The sequence below is a fragment of the Harpia harpyja genome, chromosome 7, assembly GCF_026419915.1.
Source record: "Harpia harpyja isolate bHarHar1 chromosome 7, bHarHar1 primary haplotype, whole genome shotgun sequence".
Classification (NCBI taxonomy): domain Eukaryota; kingdom Metazoa; phylum Chordata; class Aves; order Accipitriformes; family Accipitridae; genus Harpia; species Harpia harpyja.
This window is the reverse complement of record NC_068946.1, coordinates 47,482,332-47,501,051: the sequence shown is the minus strand read 5'-3', so window position 1 is coordinate 47,501,051 and position 18,720 is coordinate 47,482,332. Positions and strand designations below refer to the sequence as shown.

At 40.4% G+C, this 18,720-nt stretch overlaps 1 protein-coding gene across 3 annotated transcripts in view; it reads right to left on the bottom strand.

The window, feature by feature from the left end:
• CCDC93 (coiled-coil domain containing 93) overlaps positions 1-3,225 on the bottom strand; it is a 52,683-nt gene extending 49,458 nt beyond the window's left edge. The window contains exons 1-2 of one of the 3 annotated variants that reach the window (XR_008235917.1): positions 2,938-3,225; positions 1,665-1,778 (exon numbers count right to left, since the gene is read on the bottom strand). Coding sequence is in view for 1 of the 3 variants with exons in the window: in XM_052791756.1 (XP_052647716.1) it covers positions 1,665-1,778; positions 2,938-2,979 (156 nt within the window). In the remaining 2 variants the exon portion in view is untranslated. The remainder of the gene's footprint in view (positions 1-1,664; positions 1,779-2,937) is intronic. The other 2 variants (XR_008235916.1, XM_052791756.1) reach the window with 2 other exon arrangements.
• Between the last annotated feature and the right edge of the window lie 15,495 nt (positions 3,226-18,720).

Here is an 18,720-nt window from a genome sequence, read left to right as displayed (position 1 = left end):
AAAACCAAATACATCTTAAAGGCTTTATTTATTTTAGAAACTACAGGTTAGTATTTTCTCCATCCTCAGTATTCTTATACAGAGACTGAAATACATATAAATAGCATACATATATTAACTTCTACATACAATACACATATACAAGAAGACAGAAAAAAACCCAGCAGTTAGTGACACTCTAAGTTTCTCTCTTATCTTTATATATTAGTTTTGAAACAGCTCTCAGATTAAAAACAAAAAATAAAAAATAGATAAAACACGACAGTATGTTAAATGTCACGATCTTTAAAAAGTGACCATATCAAAATTTTATCAAGGATCATAATTTCTGTATTCATACATTTACCTTTATATATACCTTGCTACTAGTATTCTTCACCTGCTGACATATACAACACCAAGTGCTATATCAACATAGAAACGGAAATCCCCAGCTCTGCAGAAATCTCTATTTTGGGCCCTACTCCTACAGATACTTAGGCATATTTAAACTCCTGAGCCTTTTCATCAACTTTACATAAATTACATAAATATTTAAAGACAACCTTGCATAAACATATGCAAGGTAACCTAAATGTATGCAAAGGCAAAGAACAGAAAAAGGGATTAAAATGTGGAATAATTTACCAACATCACACAGCAAATTAGGGTGTTCTATACAAGGTTTTCTAACACATTACCCCGCTCATATTCCCCTCAGAAACAGTTAACGAGTATCCCTTTTATACTAGCAGCTAGATCATCTTCAATACCAATGCTCATTTTTTTAAAGGTTGGGCATTGTCATGGAACAGTAACTTTGCAATTGTATTTAGGCAAGTATAAACCTGATGCGTCCATTTCTACACATAAATGCAACAATATTACATCCTAAGGCGGTCTCCTTGAAACTCCTTTGTGTCTGTATGCCCAGCCTCCTGAGCAGCTAAGGTCAGTAACACCAAGTAGTTTGAAGAAACTAAAATTGCATTGCAAAGTAAGGCTGTGCTATGATCAAAGAAACAGCAGAAAACAGAAGAGTCCATTTCAAGGCTGCTGTAGTTCTGTGTTTTCTTGGTTCAGGGATTTCTCAGAGTCAGCACTAAAACAATTCAGAAGTCTCTTTTCAACCTGAACTTTGCTCACTGTCAGTATCACATACTTCCTGTCTAGGACAATGAAAGGTTAACATACATGACATTCTAAAGATATGTAAAAAACAACTCCAAAATAATCTCACTAGGCTAACTGTTCCATTCTTACACAGAGCCTCTCAAGACAAATACTTCCTCATTAATGAATACATCTTTTTAAAATTACCATGCTATCTCAAAGTGTCAAGTCTTTCTAGCTATTCTAAGTGCAGTTGAGAGAAAGGCAAAATTCCCCATATATGACTAACTTTGGCCATAACACCCACAAAAAGCACACAAGCAATCACCTGGCATCCAACTGTCTCCTTTAAAACAGGCCTTGCTGCACAAAATCGTTTTTCAAGACTGAGGAGGTCCTATCTGTCTGAAACTGGGTCATTTGCATAATTATTTACATAGGAAAGCATCATGTGTTGCAAGTGTCTTTTTTTTTTTTTTTTTAAATCACCTAAACTGCTAAACTAACTAGCAAAAAATATGTAATCCTCATATACTTAAAAAAGGTTTTTAAAAACATTGCATTGGTCTCACCTTGTCAAAGGGTGATAACCCTTTGATTCTTGCTCGAAAATACCCAGCAGCCACCAACAGTTCCAAAATTTCAGTCAACTTGATGTTTTGTTCCTCATCTTCTCTTGTTTCTACCTGACAAACGAACAACGCAACACTAATTCAGTGTTTCTCTTCCGTTCTTCAAATGAACATTTTCCAAACTTTGTCTTAACATAGACCACATTACCAGGGAAAACCATGACTTCCATTACCAACGTGGTAGTTAATTTGAAAGACATTAAAGAAATAGGTAATGTATTTCTACAGGGATTTAACATCACATTTTTTTCACCCAGTTAAATACTTTAATCTGCTTTTGCTGTTCAAACTCCTGGTCCACTGCTTGCCTCCAGCTAGACAGATTGCTCCTATTGCCATAAGACAGTTAATTTATTCTCCATTTTGCACATTTCTTTCAATTTCAGGGTTCACAAAATCGTACACCTCAATTTAACGCTTCTATAATCTTTTTACAAAAACAGGAGAAGAAATTCACGTGGAATTCCACTTTTTGGGTAATGCAATTTTAGGCAAAGTACGGCAGTAACAAAAAATTAACTCTGACGGCCAGCCTGGATAGTTTCAGTGCTCCAAAGCCTTATCAGCACAGCAACCTTGTAAGAGTGCTCCTGTCCCCGCGTTACAGGGCGAAACCTCGCAGCTCCAAGAATACACATGATTTACTAGAGGCACCTCGTACCTAGGCCGGACAGACAGCTAACAGGGCTTTAGGTCTCCCCCTCAGGGGCCGCAGGGACCCACCTACACACCCTCCCCACCTCCCTTCCCCAAAATCTCTTCGACAGCCTCCTCCTCTCCTCTCCCTCCCACGGAAACCTGAAAAGCCTCGCAAGCAGAGGGGACGGGGAAACGCCGCGGTGCCCAGAAGGTGACCTACACGGGCGCTGCCTGCAGCCCCACAGGGCCTCCCCCGGCAGCGGGGCGGAGAGGGGCCCGGCTCCCCACGCCCCGAGGGACCCCACCCCACGGGGCCGTGGGCGGCAGGCGGGGGAGGGCGGGGGGGCCGAGCCCGCTCAACAGCGGCGACCCCCGGGCTCCCGGCGCAGCCCCAGCGCGGCGGCGAGGGCCGGTCAGCGCCCCAGCCCGCGGGGAGGCGAGGAGGGGAAGGAGCAAGCAGGGAGCCGGGGGAAGGCAGTGCAGCGGGGCCGGGGGAACAGCGGGGCGGCCGCGCCTCGCCTCGCCAACGCCGCTCTGCCCGGAGTTGGGGGGGGGAGAGACGCCGCTACGGTACCTCCTGGGGGGGCTGGTGCTCCTGTCCCCTGGGGACGACCATCGCCCTCCGTCTCCGGCAGCCTGCGCCCAGCCGCTCAGCCTGTCACGTCCGCTCCCCCCCCCGCCGCCGCAACGCCCGGGCAAAGGGATGTTCCCAGCCGGCGGCTGCCGGGTTCCCCCGCCCCCGCTCAATGGTTCGCCCGCACCCTCCTTGCGTACAAGCGCATCCGGGCCGTGCCATTCACGGCCAAAGGGGTGCGGGGGAAGGAGGGCGGGGGCTGCGCGGCTCCCCGGCGGCTCATGTGACTGAATGCACGGAGCGCAACCGCCGGAGCGCCGTCCCGCCCCCGCCCGCCAGTCAGTCAGTCAGTCAGTCAGTCAGTCAGTCAGTCAGTCTGTGCCCGCGGGCGGCGCCCCTGGGCCCTCCCCGGGTCCCCCTGTGCCCACGGCCGCGCCGGGGCCCCGCCGGCGTCCCCTCAGGGCCCGTCTCCTCCCTGCCCGCGCCCACTGGAGCCGAGCACCTCCCCTCTGTTTCACTGGCCTTCGCCCTTCTCTTTTTTTTTTTTCTTTTGCAAGGGGACCTGAGGCCTCTCGCCAGCATGGAGGACAAGTTATTGAGTGCCCCGTGAGCCGAGAGATGCCTCACGGCCTCTGGTGCCCCACAGGGCACCGACCCTCCTCATGAGCAGCTGGGTCTCGTTGGGTGACCTAACAGCTGAGGGGGACTTAACCGTATTTTTTCTGTCCTGCACACAGGTCCCACGCTCAGGAGCCTTTGTCTAGGCGCAGCCCTGTTGGGATGGCGGGAGTCTGTTTGCCGGCAGGGACTGGGTGTGCTGGAGCCTGGCCTCCCATCCCACGTTTGGCAGCACCGGGCAGGCCCTGTGGCGCGATGGGCGTACGTTGGCAGGGCCGGGGGCTGGAAAGCTGCGCCCGGACAGGTCGGTCGCTAACGCCCTGCTCCGGCTCCGCCACGCTTTGGACTCATGAATAAAATTCCACCGGTGCACAAGGATTTACTGGGTCATAACAGCCTGGTAGTGAACTAATCCACAGCTCAGAGGCAGGGTAGCCTTTCTTGTTGACGACAGCTTCGGAAATACCTGATGGTGATCTCTTTTCAAGTCCACCCCAGGCGTTCAGTTTCTAGGCTCTTCGCCATACACAGAGCATTATAAAAAATAAACTCTGTGTTAGGCTGTGACTAGAAACATCTCAGGGAGGTGAAGGAACAAGAAAAGCCACGCGAGAGCATCGTCTCCATCCGTTGGAGGGCAGCAGAGCATGCACGAGCTGGTCCATACAGACAGCTGCCCTGAGAGAGTGATCAAAACAATAATAATAAAAGCAAAAATATGCCAGACTGGCTCAGGCCGTGTACTGGTTCTAACCACAGGCCACATCTTAATTAGAGTTGCAGAAAACAGTTTTGCGGCCCCCGAGGCTAACATGCTCACCAGAGCAATACAGGCTTTCTGCTTTTTGTCTGCCTTCTCCTCACAGAGAACTGTATGGCTCTAATTTGATTGTCATGCAGAGGAAGGCTGAAACAAACAAACAAAAAACAGGGACAAGAAGAAGCCTTGAAACAGAAGGGTGTTAGGAAGGGATGTACGTGACCTTCAGATGCAGTGGCCAGTGCACGTTGTAAGATAACTACTGAAAAAAACCCCATCAACTTGGAAAAAAGCTTCCTGAGCCATGATATGGTCATAAAATTCCTTTTCAAAGAAACACGTTAAAGAAAAAGGATAAATAAAAAGCCAAGGCTGGTATAAACTAGGAGCTTAAGTAGTAACTGAGTGTCAGACAAGGGAGGCATCAAACCCACCCTGGCAAACTTCACAGTTTCTCTGGCTTTTTAAAGCTTAGTAAAGGAGACAGGGCTAATTAACTCCTATGGACTTTAAAACTCATGCAACTGGCACCCAAAAACACAAAGCTGGCTTGAAATTATATACTTACAGAAATATAATAGGTTCTTTTAATTTGCTTTATGTCTATGCGACCACAAGAACTGGAAACAATTTTCTCCTTTACCGTGAAGGCTAGAATTTTCCTTCATCTGGTATATGGTTAGGAAATGAAAAGGAAAGGCATGAAAACACAAAAATATATCTCTCTTGTCATTACAACTCATCTTTGATGACTTGAACCTCAATAAAATACTCTGCAAAGGCATTGCTTCCCAATACCTAATTGTGATGCAAATTCACCCAGTTATCCAGACAGAGCCGTTGTCCCCTATGACATTCGGATAATGAATCTTCTAAATACCAATTAGGTTTAAAAAAAGTCCCAAGAGGGCTACCGTCTAAAAAAGAAAAACCTCCCTTCCTTCAGATCTCTAGATCTTGTGCTTGCAAATCTCTAGCAGGTTCAGCTTTAGTCGTTGTTTTCGCTTTCCCTGCTCTGTTTTGATCTGTGAAGGTAAGCAAGCTCTGGCTCTTGGTGCAGCTGCTTTGAACAATCCTGTCTTGATTTTTCAATTTCATTAATCTGACCCCATGAAGCTGAGCTAAAGAGCTTCCTCCCTTTTTTATAACCACACGATTTATTTTGCTGTTCAGCCTGGACTTCGGACAACATCAGACTTGGTCACCACTGAAAATGTAGCAATAGGTTTCACTGAATCTTTTAGCACATATTTGTTTTTTCTCCTAACAAGAATTAAAACATGAGATGGGGTTATAATAGCAACAGCAAGGGCTTCACTCTTTGATGGGCAGGCACAGTTAGATAAATAAATAGATAGACTTAAGTAATTTTCCAATGTTCTCTATGCTGAGAAGGCCTGAAAGATTTATTTCCATAAATTCTGCATGATAGATAAAATAAAGTAAGTATAACTCCCTGTGCAATGGTCCTTTGTACCGAGTCTTTTTGTTAGGGTACAATGTTCTTTTATGTATACCATAAAACAAAGTGTCATGGACAGATCTTGGAGTAAATGGAAAGAATCCCAGTGATTGCATTGGACTATGGACCTCAGTAATGCCATGACTGCATCTTCTGACTTGTATTCCTAGTTATAGGAGAAGCTGAAGTCATCTGTAGGGGACTGAATCCAAGCCTTCCAAAGTCAGTATCAATTTTTGCATTCTTTTCTTTGGCTCATATCTTGGATGAGATCTGTTTTCAACCCATTTCATTGCCTGGCAGCTCCAGCACAGAGATCACTTCCATCCTGATCCCTAATTAAATGATTCCTGCCATTAAGGTTTTCATCTAGTTTTATGGTATTAGCAATACTGCCAGGCACAGCAGCAGTATCCTTCTCTGTGTGTATTTACTCTTCTTTTTTATTTGTTGCTTTGGAAGTATCCCATCTCCTTACAGTTATTCAGCTCCCCTTCATCTATTGCTTGAGATGTAGTAGGCATAAGGAACCATTCAGTAGGCAACTGCAAATTCCCAATTATCATCAGTGGAAGTGAGACTCTGTGCACTGTGAAATGACAGTCACAGACTTGTTATAGTAGCCATTGTGTTAGAGGCTGCCGCAGACCATTGCATCCCATCAAACAGGCTGATATGTTTTGCAAGGTGTAGTGCCCTTTCAGCGATCACATATAACGTTAAATAGTGATGTTTTAAACATGCCTGCTATCACATCCATTGATGACATCTAGAAGGTACAGTCCAGCCAAGATCCTAGTCAGTCCCTCCTCTGAACAATTCCTATTCTCAGCATTTAGTAGTTTAAAACATACAGGGAGACAGGAAGACATTTTTCTTGAACATGATGTTTGTGTAATTTTTAATATTGTTTTATTAAGATTGGCAGTATTAACACGAACATTTTTTAGCTCACGTACCAAGCTGTTAGTTTGTCCCAACCAAACCCGGGTAAAACAGGCAGCAATAATGGATGAGAAAACAGAAGAAGCTCCTGTTCACAGTCACCTTCTTGGTGATGTAGTTAGCAAAGAGCCACACAATAGTTCCTTTTTTAAGCAGGAAGAAGAGGAAAGACATTATGGCCTGTGGAATTTGCAGAGGAGAAGACAGTCCAATAGTGAAAATGCTGATGTTCTGGTAAGAAAAAAAACAGAGCTCCCTCATGCTCTACGTGACAAAAGTTGACAAAATTGGTGGCTGGTCCTCTCTACAATTTCATCTGTGCAAGCTCTCTCATAGCAGTCTATCTGGAGAATAAGAGAGTATTATAACTAAGTATCTGATTAATACTAAAGTTTTTTACTAGACTTCTGTTTTGCAGTGTTATGATTTTGGTCACATCACTCAAAGACTCTGGTCAGAGTATTCAAGTAACTAGTCATTTTGGGTACTTCGATTTTTTGGGAAACTTTATGAGAGGCTTGATTTTCAGAGAGTGGCTACTGTGCCCTCTTTGAAAATCAGGCTACCAAGGAGTTTCTCGGTTTCTACATGGGTACACATCGCAAAGTCCAGGCAAGGACAAGCGCAGTACACCCTGACACAGAGTAATTACCCATAGTGGAGTTTGTTCGGGACGGTGCCATTACACATCTTCTCTTCTGAAAGTCTCAGGGCATCTGTAGCTGTTAGAGTTGAGATAAATTAATCTATGAGAGAATGAAGTGGGTTTTTCTGACTCGCATATCATCCATGGAACAACTAATTAAGTCTGAGTCATTGAGGCTTTACCTGAGAAGGTACAACGAAAATGAGAACAATTGCACTGTAAGTGCGTCACAAGTCCTCGATTTGGGCCAGGATATTAAATTTCAGATCGCAACTGTGTCTGTGATGCTAGCACCGGGAAGAAATGTTCTGTTTTGTTTTTATATTTAGACTGAGTAAATCTGATTTGGAATTGTTGGAAAATAAAAATCCCAGGAACTTATGATATACTTTTAAAAGGTAAAACTTTTCCAAACAGAGTCATGCTTTAGGATTTTTTTGATGTTCAAAGAACAAAAGAATATAGGTTGTTGGATTACTGGCTGTCTTGGAACAAATTCTTACAAAGGGGAAGAGAAGTATATATTTTCACTGTGGCTTTTTTAGGCAAAATATATGGATTTAGACTTTACCTTCTATATGTCATAATAGTATGGCACAGCCTTCACTTAAAATAGTTGTAAGAATGAACAATTAAGTTCCCTGATGGAGTCAAATAATCCAAAACAATAAGAGACTTCTCACAGTCTCAGTCCTCACTCCCAAGAGAAAGACAATCTGAGGTTGAGGAGTTTCTTTGGCTTTTTTCTTCCATGTCAATTTTTGTGAAAGAGAATTGAAAAGGCAGAGAAGTAGTAAGAGGACCAAGAGAAAATACCAGTGATGTAGAGGTAGAAAAGACAGGAAGGTAGAGATACAAGGCGAGCACTTAAAGTGTAATCTTGAGCAGAGCTAAGCAAAAAGGAGAATAGGCTGAAGATTGAGTGGATAGGCATGTGAAGTACTGAACAAAGACATTTCCACTTATCTAATTCCTGTTTTATTCAAGTAAATAGGACTTTGCCTTTTCTGTGAATTACAAGCACTGCATCAACAATTATTTCACTTCATTAACTTTAATGTACAGCCTTTTTTGATGAAAAATTTGGATGAAAAATATTAACTTCTATAAATCCTCCATCTTCTTCTTATACTAATGTCTCATTATGACACTAATAACACAACTTTAAGATACCCAGGACCACTTACAAGCTGCTTTACAATGCAGCTTGCCTGCAGAAAAAATTTAGCTGTATAGTGTCTGGGTAGACATCAAATTTAACTTGAGTAATTTATACATGTATGCATTCTGAAATGAAACAGTCCTACAGAGCAAAGTTTTTCAGGAATTTTAGCTTGACTGCAACTTAACCTTAAATGAAAAGCAAACTTTGCTACCGTTCACTCTACTCCCTCCATTTTCAGACTACTTCTAAGCAATGGATTCTGGCATAATCCAAAACCACCATTAGAACAACATATCTTTTTAAGAATCAAATCTTGCTTACATGAAAACAAACACTTTGACAAATGGTGGAAGAGCACCATCTGGTGACACCAGGCACATCACTATATTCTGCTGCCATTAGAAAATATGTTTGTGGTGTACAGCCTGTATTTTGGAAAGCCTGTCTCAATGTGTTTTAATATGTTTCAATTCATTATTCAGTTATGCATAAGGAATACAAGAGTGAACTTCCTGAAAACAAATCTGAGCTGACAGTGACCCTATCTCTACTGTCCCTTAAATCACTGAGAAGTTCTTGTAATTCAAATCAAACATTTTCTGAATTGTTCTGAGCCATTTTTTTAGGAGGCTTTGGAGCAGATTTTATGGGCACCATGAAATGCAGTCCCAAGTTTTATTGCACTGGACATTTCAAGGTTTTTCTGTGTGTGATCCAAGTATTTTCTTACAATGTTCAAGAAACTTGGCTTAGCTGTCTTTTCAAAGATTTTCTTTTTCCACAGAAGCAATTATTAAGAAAAATGAATTACCTTTTGCCTTTCTAGCTATTCAGAGGTAAGGAAAAAGGATGGATCTTAACCTGACTATTATTTGCAAATCATAGCTCATTTCAGCACAAATTGAACCTGAATATGCTAACAAATAAAATACATGATTTTTCTGAATAGGTTCTTTTTCACAATGATGATGACACCCATTTCATTAAAGTTCAAGGGCAAGTTAATGTGAGTTTGGTTAGGAATTAATAAAAGCAGTTAGTAATTATAATAAGCTTAGAAAACACTTTCTGGAATTTTAGTCTGCAAAGAACTAGTTTTCAAAGTCTGTGGTTTGTGCAGACTAACTCTCTCACACTTCAAAAGCTGTTCAAAACCCCTAAACCTCAGGGAACCTTGCCAAAAATTAGATAAAGGTCAAGAATGTGGGAACCATGGAAGTTCTTAACTGTTCCATGGGACTCAAGTATATAATTCATGAAAAACATGGTCATGTAATTACCAAATCATTTTTTAATTTATCATATGAATATGGTCCACATAATATTTATTTTTTCTTTTATTTAATAAGATAATAAAGCATTACATCTCCAAAGTGTAAAGATAATGATCCAAATGTCACCTAGCATAAAACTGTGCAGCATGTCTGAATAAGTCCTCACATAGCATATGGTGATATTCCTGAAAGGAAAGTGGTATGTCCTGCTTCCTCCCACCTTCTCACAGCAGTGGGATGGTAAATCTTCAGCCTGTGATGCCATATAAAGTGTTAAGTTTCTTCCAATGTTGAACACACTGTAGCAAAAGACCCAACAGGTAAGTCTACTGTTCTGAGCAGAGAGGAATATTGAGGAAGGTTGCAGTAGTTGATGAGTCGGAGAAAAATCACTCTTACTAAAGGGTAACTTAGAAAACAGGTCCATTATTGCCCAAAAGAATGAGGAAGGAAAAAGTTTTATCTCCAAAACCTTTAGTTTCCAATTTGTACAAGACTTCTAAGTCTTCTTAGAGGGCAAGTTGTCAAAAATAGAAGGCAAGAGAGACCCAAGTCCAGAAGACCCATGTTCTAGCTCAGTTGTTAAAAAGCTACCTAGTAGGGTTACATTCACAGTGAAGGTTCATCAAATTCAGCACTCTCTGCAACTTGGAAGAAGCTGTCTCGTGCAGAGACAATAAGCAGCCTACATTGATTTATGATAGCTTTCTGTCCTTTCTAAAGGCAAGACCAGATGCCCAATGTGGCCAGAAAGTTGTGTATTTTTTACAACTGAGAGTCAACTTCAGTGGGGATTCTTGCTTTTAGAATCGGATATCTGCAATTCAGTCTTGCCAAAGATCTAATGTCACATACCAGAAGGGGAAGATTCCTCTTTGGCAGATTTATGTGTTCCAGACAAGATTACTTCCTTTTCTGTGTGCTACAGCATGATACTATTGCCATTATCTCGTGCATCTAATGTCAGTCATGTGGCAACTCAGTCTGGAAACAGCCATGGATGCATACTCTATCTTTATGCTGCATATCCTGCTTCGTTGCAGTCATACAGGTAACATCAGCTATCAGTGCTACCTGCTTTTTTTTCCTTCACAAGTGCTATCACAAAGGAATCAACTGGCTTGAGCTTGGATCTCTTTGAATCTGTTTTGTTGCTAATTAAAGGATGGGTCATTTAAAAAAGAAACCTCCTCTTGGGTTTAGCATCATTAGTGTTACTAAACAATGAACATTAAAAATTTAGTCTCCGTAAATAATGTAATCAAGTTAAATCAGGTGATTTAATATATCTAAATCATATATCAATATGAAGGTTTTTCTATCTACTCTTTTTGGCTTTTGCACCCTTGGAGATTTTTTTTTTTTCCCAGCAACCACAAGATGAAGAAAACCTTTCTTATTTGTTTCTTAATTAAAACAGAGACTTTAACCTAATCTCTTGATTCCAGGAGCTGGGCTTTAAACAAACATCAAACATTGCAAGGCCTATAATAAAAATAGGGAGAATTGGCAATGCTTTATTACATAGCTTCACATCCTTTATGCAGGGCCACTTAGGACAAAGATTTACCTATAAGATTGTTAGCATTTTTCTTATCAGTCAACTCAAAAGCAGCAGTTTGGCTCACTCCAGTGACTGTGTTGGATTTTTTTATACTTCAAAACTAATGAGGTCTTTTTGTTGTAGAATTCTCCTAGCAATTTCTCCACTGTCTCCAGTAGTTCATATTCTTGTGAGTTTGAAAGGCTAGAAGTAATATGTTTGGAGTTACACTGCATATCCCCAAAGCATGCCCTCTTATCAGTGAGTACACCACCTAGAAACCAAAGATGGAAAAGGATGCCTTGTAACTTCCATGACTTTTGAAATTAGGAAAAAAGTTCCTACAGATACACAAACACCTGGGCTATACCATATGCTGTCCAGTCTAGTTTGTTCAGAAAGGCTATTAAAATCGCAGCTCATTCACAAAGCAAGCATTAAAAGCTCCAGCAAGCTCTGCTTCCCATTGCTGCTGCCCTTTTTCTTGGGATCCATGTTACTTTTGCTTAGTATAAGAAGCAGATGTGCAGCTATGTCTTCTATCCTAAAGCTGCCTCTGTATAGGGAGTATAACCTCTTCCAGCTTCCTATCTCTTGGCCCTGCTCTTAGAACTTACTGGTACTCCTTTAGTACTGTATCCCTGGCTGTGATGTCTTGTGATTGCAGAAACATGTTGCTTCTCTTACTCAGACTTTTTGTAAACTAAAATGCCATCCTATAAAACCATCCATTCCCTGCAGATGGACTTCTTAGCGGAAATTACTTCCTTTCACTTTGGGAAGCCTCAGGCTGGTGGGAAGCTGAGCAGTGAGCACTGAGCAATGCTATAAATTGGCAGTTCAGCACAGTCCATGTAGAGCAGAAATGACCGAATCCAGGAACTGCTTCTAGGGGGGAGATGCAGTTGCCCGCTTTAATTCAGGGACTATAACTTCCACAGAGAGAATAATTAACCTTTTACCTTGACTATTGTTCTACTGAGCTTAAAGCCACTTCTCTGTCTTCATCTCTTCTGGCTAGACTCTCTCCCAGCTCCCTTTCTATTGCAGATTTAAAGAAAAATCAGACAATGCATTTTCTTTTTTGTCAGTCTGCTTCCCTAGCTGGCTGCCTTGTAGTCAATCCTTCTGTTACACTTCTCCCTTTGTATAGCAGAAAAAAATCCTGCAATTTTTTGATTTAGAAAGTAGGATGAAATGAGCTGCATATACTGTATCAGAACATCACATCAGGACTCTCCTGCCTTTATTTCTGGAAGTGTATATGAAGTGAAGCAGCATGCTTCACAGTTGCTCAGAGAAAACAGGTCTGTGCTGATCTGCGAGAGAGAGAAAGCCAAGTCTGCTTTCAGTAAGACGAAGTGAACTGGGGGTTCCAAAGTGAGCTGGCACGCAGTGGCTCTCATGCCATGCAGTAAATCAGAAGTACCAGTGATTTCCCATGAACTTGCCAGCAGAGGCAGAATTTCAAACGTTGAGCCAGTTCTGAAGAGATTCTGGTTTACGAAACCCTGCCTGCATATATGCTGGGTGATTGTGCAAAAGAGTGGATGTTCATAGGAAAACATTCACTTGTTTCATAGGAGAAACCAAAGAAAAGAAGAAACGCATGGTGAAAGGGTTAGAGTCAGAACAATTATTTTAAACACTTTATGGAGAAATAAAACATAAAGAAAAACCTGCACATCTCTGGCCTTTGACCTTGGTCAGCTCTAGACCAACCTCTTTCCAAAGTGGTTTACTTAACTCTTTCATTTCAAGGGTATTCATTCCATGTCTCATGCAGAAGTTTTTCAGGCAATCTGGACATTAGTATGACTGTTAATACGTTCTGTCCACTGGAACACACTCTGGTGCTAACAGGTAACCCAATGCTGGATAATATTTTTTCATACAAATCTGGTTGCCCCAAGGGATGTTGTTCTACTTGGGAACCGGCATGTTGGTGTTCCATTCTGATGCTTTTTCACTGAATTCTATATCAAATTCACTCCATTTATAAGGCAAAACAAGATTTTTCTAACCAGGTCTGCACTTAGAGTATCTGAAAATTGATTTTTTTCTGCCATGTAGTTCCTAACTTAGGTTTGATAGCAACAGATATTCTGAAATCAGGACTGAACCACAATTTTATTGCTAAAGCATAAGGGGAGAGAGACTGTATCTTGATTTTTCTACAGCTGTATTGATTATCAAACCTTTTAGTAATTAAAAAAAATCAGAAAAGCAAGGAGATAGTTGGTGTTGCCATGGGGAAAGAGTTGATACTAGAGTAGTAACCTGCTTCTGACAAAAGCCTATCCCTGACACTGCAGAGGAAAAACTAAACTATTTCTAATAAATGTATATAACTGTGTAATATCATCATTTACCTTTCAAGGCCATCAGGTTAACTATCTAAACACAATATTTAGGTTAGTCGTCAAATATCACTTTAGCGTGTGCAGTAGTTTGAATGACAGTTTCATCCAAAGCCTAGTGAGGTCAAAGTAAAGTTTTCTGTTGCTTTATATTGAATCAGGCCAAAGAATTAAGTCATTGAGTCAAAGCTGGATAAGTGTACATAGGAAGAAAATATCATGCTTTTACAGACTTCCTATCTCTAATTGCACCCAACAGTGGTAGAATATTTTCCACTTTTAACATCTTTTCCATAATCAAACTCTATTTTTTTTAATTCATAGCTTTTATATATAGCCCTGGGTTTTGTTGTTTTTTTTCTTGGATGCAACCCATTACCCATACTGACTGTACTTCTATTTGTTAAATACAGTGAAAATGCCAGCACCAAGTAATTAGACTGGAAGGAACTACTGACATACTGAATGACAGGAGCTGATGATCCATCTGGTCTGGTCCTCTCTGCCTAATAAACTGCTGGTGCGTCCATGCACAGAAGGAGAGATGTTATAATTACTGATTACTTTTCAAGCTGTTCTTCTAGGTTCTTTTAAGTTAGGTGGAAAAGATGGGATTTTCCAGGATCTGTTTGAAGGAACATAGGGCAATAGTGCTGTGAAAAGGAACATAAGGAAGGTTTTCTCTAGAGCAAAAGGGGGAGGAAGATGCAGAAGGGGAAAAATGCACAAAGAATGATGGCATTACTTAGGTTGGTGTTGCTGGAGTCTTCACAAGATGTGACGGTGATAAAATGCTCCCTTGGTGGGGTATAAGCATGCACAGGATGGCATCAAGCAGCAATTTGTACTGGGGGGCCAGGCTTGCGTCAGATTTAGTCAGTGGCCATTTTAACACTTAATTTAGTAGGAACACAGCATCTTCTAGTCTATTAGCAGAACTCCTGGCAATGGTAGCGGTAGCATAGTCTCCCGTGGGACACAAGCCTTGTGGGCAAATATATCCCTCCTGTTCTTTATAGCACATTAAAATATGGAAGAGTTAGAAGTGCTATGGCAATCAATACCTGGGCACATCCCAGGTATTTCCCAGGCCTGCGGTACAGGTTCCCTTCTTTAACAGCAGATGGCAGTGAAGTTAAACAAATGGGTGGAAATAAATCGCGAAAATGGGTTTTGCTTGCTGGATGGTGTTGCTGCAGAGAGCTCATCATGCTCCGTGCATATTCAGCCAGTGCGAGGTTCATTTCCAGTGGACAGATCACCCGTGGTACATTCAGGTAGCAGAAGATATTAATTCATCCATAGCTGTTTGTAATCCAAGTCATGTTTATTTTGTTTGTGACATTTTTGGTCACAGAAACGGTAGAACAGATAGAATCTGTTATCATTTCTTTCTTACATCCGTATTTAAAACCTATGCATAGCTGAACAGATGAGGATGGAGCTCAGTTTCAAGTGAGTAAACTTTTATTCTTTATTACATATCTTGTGCTACATCTGAGAGAATGAAGATATATCACCATGGGTTGCTTTAAAACTTTTATAATGCCAATTTTTTTACCACCAAAAAAGCTGTGTGAAAGGGTTAATAAGATTTCAGTTTAAAGCCACTAGAACAAAGAGATTGAGGGTGAACTTTTTTACAGTCCTGCCTTACACTTTAAATTGATCTCACTTCTGGTGGAAGGATGGGAGAGGGGGATGTTTGTTTTCCAATTTCAAGCATCAAATGATGGAGATGTCAGTACAGATATTTGATTGCAACTTTTAAGTTCCTTGCCTAAAGTGAAAAAGGGATGAAAAGATGTTAGGGATATCTACTTAATGTCATTAATATCTTAGTTCCATAGCAGTGTCATGAAAAAAACATGCGGGGTTTGTGATTTCCAATCAGATGCTAGACCGTCAAATACAGTATCTATTTCCCTTATTTACTGCTCAGTGCTTGATCCACCTGAGGAAACCCAGCACGACTCTCCCTCCATCACATACCAAGGTAATTACTCAATCCTGTATGATTATGCAAAACACTCGAAGATGCCTTGCATATGGCACTCAAGGCCCAGATCTTCATTTCAAAACCTATTCAACACATTAGCAAGTTCTGGCTGAAGTCCTCAGCTATCAACAGTGCTGATCTGAATGTCAATACTGTGATAACAGAAGGAGAGGAATCTTTCTTGTCCCCCTCTTTTGGACCATTAACGCCCTGCAACACAGTCTTGGACTCTGTGGTCCTATTCCTAAGAGAGGTATCAAGCCAGTGGGACTGCTCAGAGAAGAGAGGGCTTCAAGGCTGCTCTCAAGAGTTTGATTGCCCTTATCATAGCATGCATAACTACAGATTTTCTTTGCAAGTTCATATTTACACATACTATAGTCTGAATATGCTTTTAATCTTCCAGTTATATTAGAATTCTTGTTTAAAAAATGTGCATGACACCCCAGCAGACATATTTATGCCAAGCAAGGGCACAAGTCTCAATCACTTGCGAAGAAGCAGCCCTTCTTAATCTGTCAATCAGTCCATGCACAAAATGCACAGAGCATCAATTGCTTTTTAGGTTATTTACTGTGACTTATCTATCTGCCAATAAATCTAAAATACAGGTCAAAGAATATGTAGCTCAAGTAAATCCATAAATGTAGCAGAAAAGCTTCACTAACTACTTCAGATTGCCAAAGCTGAGGTCATTTCCTTGTTGTGAAAAATACTGAGGTCCATAAATTATTTTTATCACCTCTGGGGCAATGCAAACAGTTTCCCACAGATGCTGAAAGTATGATACGTTTTTTATTTAATATCAGAACACCACTTTTACACAGCTCTTAAAATATGAGGTCCAAGATTCTGCTTGTGCTTTAAGGCCCCAATTCAGCAACATATTAAAACAGATGCTTCAGGTCCTGACATTAAACACGTGCCAAAGTGCTTTGCTGCATAGTCATAGATTGCTGAATTGGAGCCTAAAGACTAAATCTTTTTCCCATGAAACTCAGAATTTCCCTTCCATTTTCCTTCAAGGAAAACAAGGCATTTATTCAAACATAATACAAATAAACATTTAAAAACATTCAGAAAGGCTTGTCTTACAGAGATCACTGGATAAGCAATAGCTCTGGAGGTACACCTTGGACAAAAGTTGATGTATCATTTTTTGCAACAGTTTAACTGGTGTTCATTTAAGATTTAGTAAGCATTGTTTCCACGAAGAAAATAAAAATACCTTGAACATGTAAAGAACATAAGCATGAATGGTGAACATCCTACAGAGAACTTTGGAGAAAACACCACTGAATTAACTTACAGTACATTTGTTAAACATGAGCAGCTCTAATAATGACATTTCATTTAACAATGCCCTTTGTCTTTTCAGTTCATCAGTTACCTATTTCAGTAATGAACTGCAGTCATACCATTCTGATTTTCTCCTAATGTAAAGGCTGAGATCACTTCACTTGCAGTGGAGCGTGATGCTATTATTCTGTTTGTTGCTTAGGAAAAAAGCTATAGAATATATCACAATTGTAATTGGCTAACAAATATTAAAGTCTGGGATCGGTAAGGTTACCAATAATTTTGTTTAGCTTTTAATGGAAACAAGTAAAATTAAAAAAAAAAAAAAAGACAGAAATGGTTGAAAATGCTCAGCATATCTATTTCATGAGCAGAGCAGTAAGTATTCAGCTGGGAAAAAAAATGAGCCACACATTAAACGTTATTTTAATTTTTTATCAACAGTCCATGAATAGAATTTAACAGCAACGTTTTCAGTTAGGATGAATAATCTCAGTCACAAAAATAAAATGGAGTTGCCTGCCCTATTTAAGGAGGATTTTCTAAAGAACTGGAGGAAGTCAGATTAAGTGGCTAATATCCCACTTTGCACTATGTAAACACAAGACAGATAAAAAATATCATAGGTCTACTTGATATGATCCATAAGTCTTACAAGGGGTAATGGAGCCTACTTTCACTCATTTGCCTACCTCTTTTTGGGGTTTCTTAAATTTCAAAAGCTTTTTCATTGCCTTTCTAGCTGCAAGAGAGACATTTTAACCAGGCTGCTGTTTTCACTTTTCTATTCACCATGATCCATTCAAAATATTTTCAGAGCTCACCAAAAACATTTAATTAGCAGAGACTGGTGTCCAGCACTTCATAATCTTTTCCTAACTGAACCAAATCTGCACAATTTACAATAGATCTTTGGAAAACTGCTTTTTACCGTGTGCTGCATCTATAGATCTCTCTCAATTACCCACAGTAAATTTAGGCATTGTACAAGAGCAAATTTTACAGTCCATGAAGAGATGAAGTGAAATCTAGATGAAATTCATTGTGACAGATTCTCAGTTAGTGCCCTGATGTGTCTGTATTACAGAAGATAGACATTCTATTAGCATGGAAGCTCCCATAATGGACTGTGAATCATTTCAGGTAATAGAGATGCCAACTGGAATGACTGAAAAGCACTATTGAATTCCATTAGAGCTCTTTGTTTTTAAATCAGTCATTTCTTTGTGAATATCCAACTATATACTTCTTGACCCTAGCTGAGAGTAATAATTGTGAACTAATATTACAAAACATTAATCTGAGTTACTGTTCAATTAATGTTTCTGTTCGAGGGCTATTTTTATGCTGCAAATGTGAGGGAGACTGTGGCTTGTATTACAAATATGTATTTGGACTTGAGCTAGTGCCGAATGCAATTTTCAGTTATATTTCTGTCTCCACTGTATTCAGTCTCATCTCATTAGCTGTAAAAAGACTCGCGTATTGGCTTTTCTTTTTCCGAAGTCATCCTACCAGAATAAAATAACTATAATCAAGAAATCTATAAAGATAAACATTTTTATAAGGGATGCCACAAATAGTCTTCTTTCATTTAGGTGCTTGGTTAATTATCAGCAAAATAACTAACACCATATCCTGTTACCCAAACAGCCCCACCTTATCTATCAATCATGTATGATTTATCAGGCTTGATAATTGCTTGGATAATT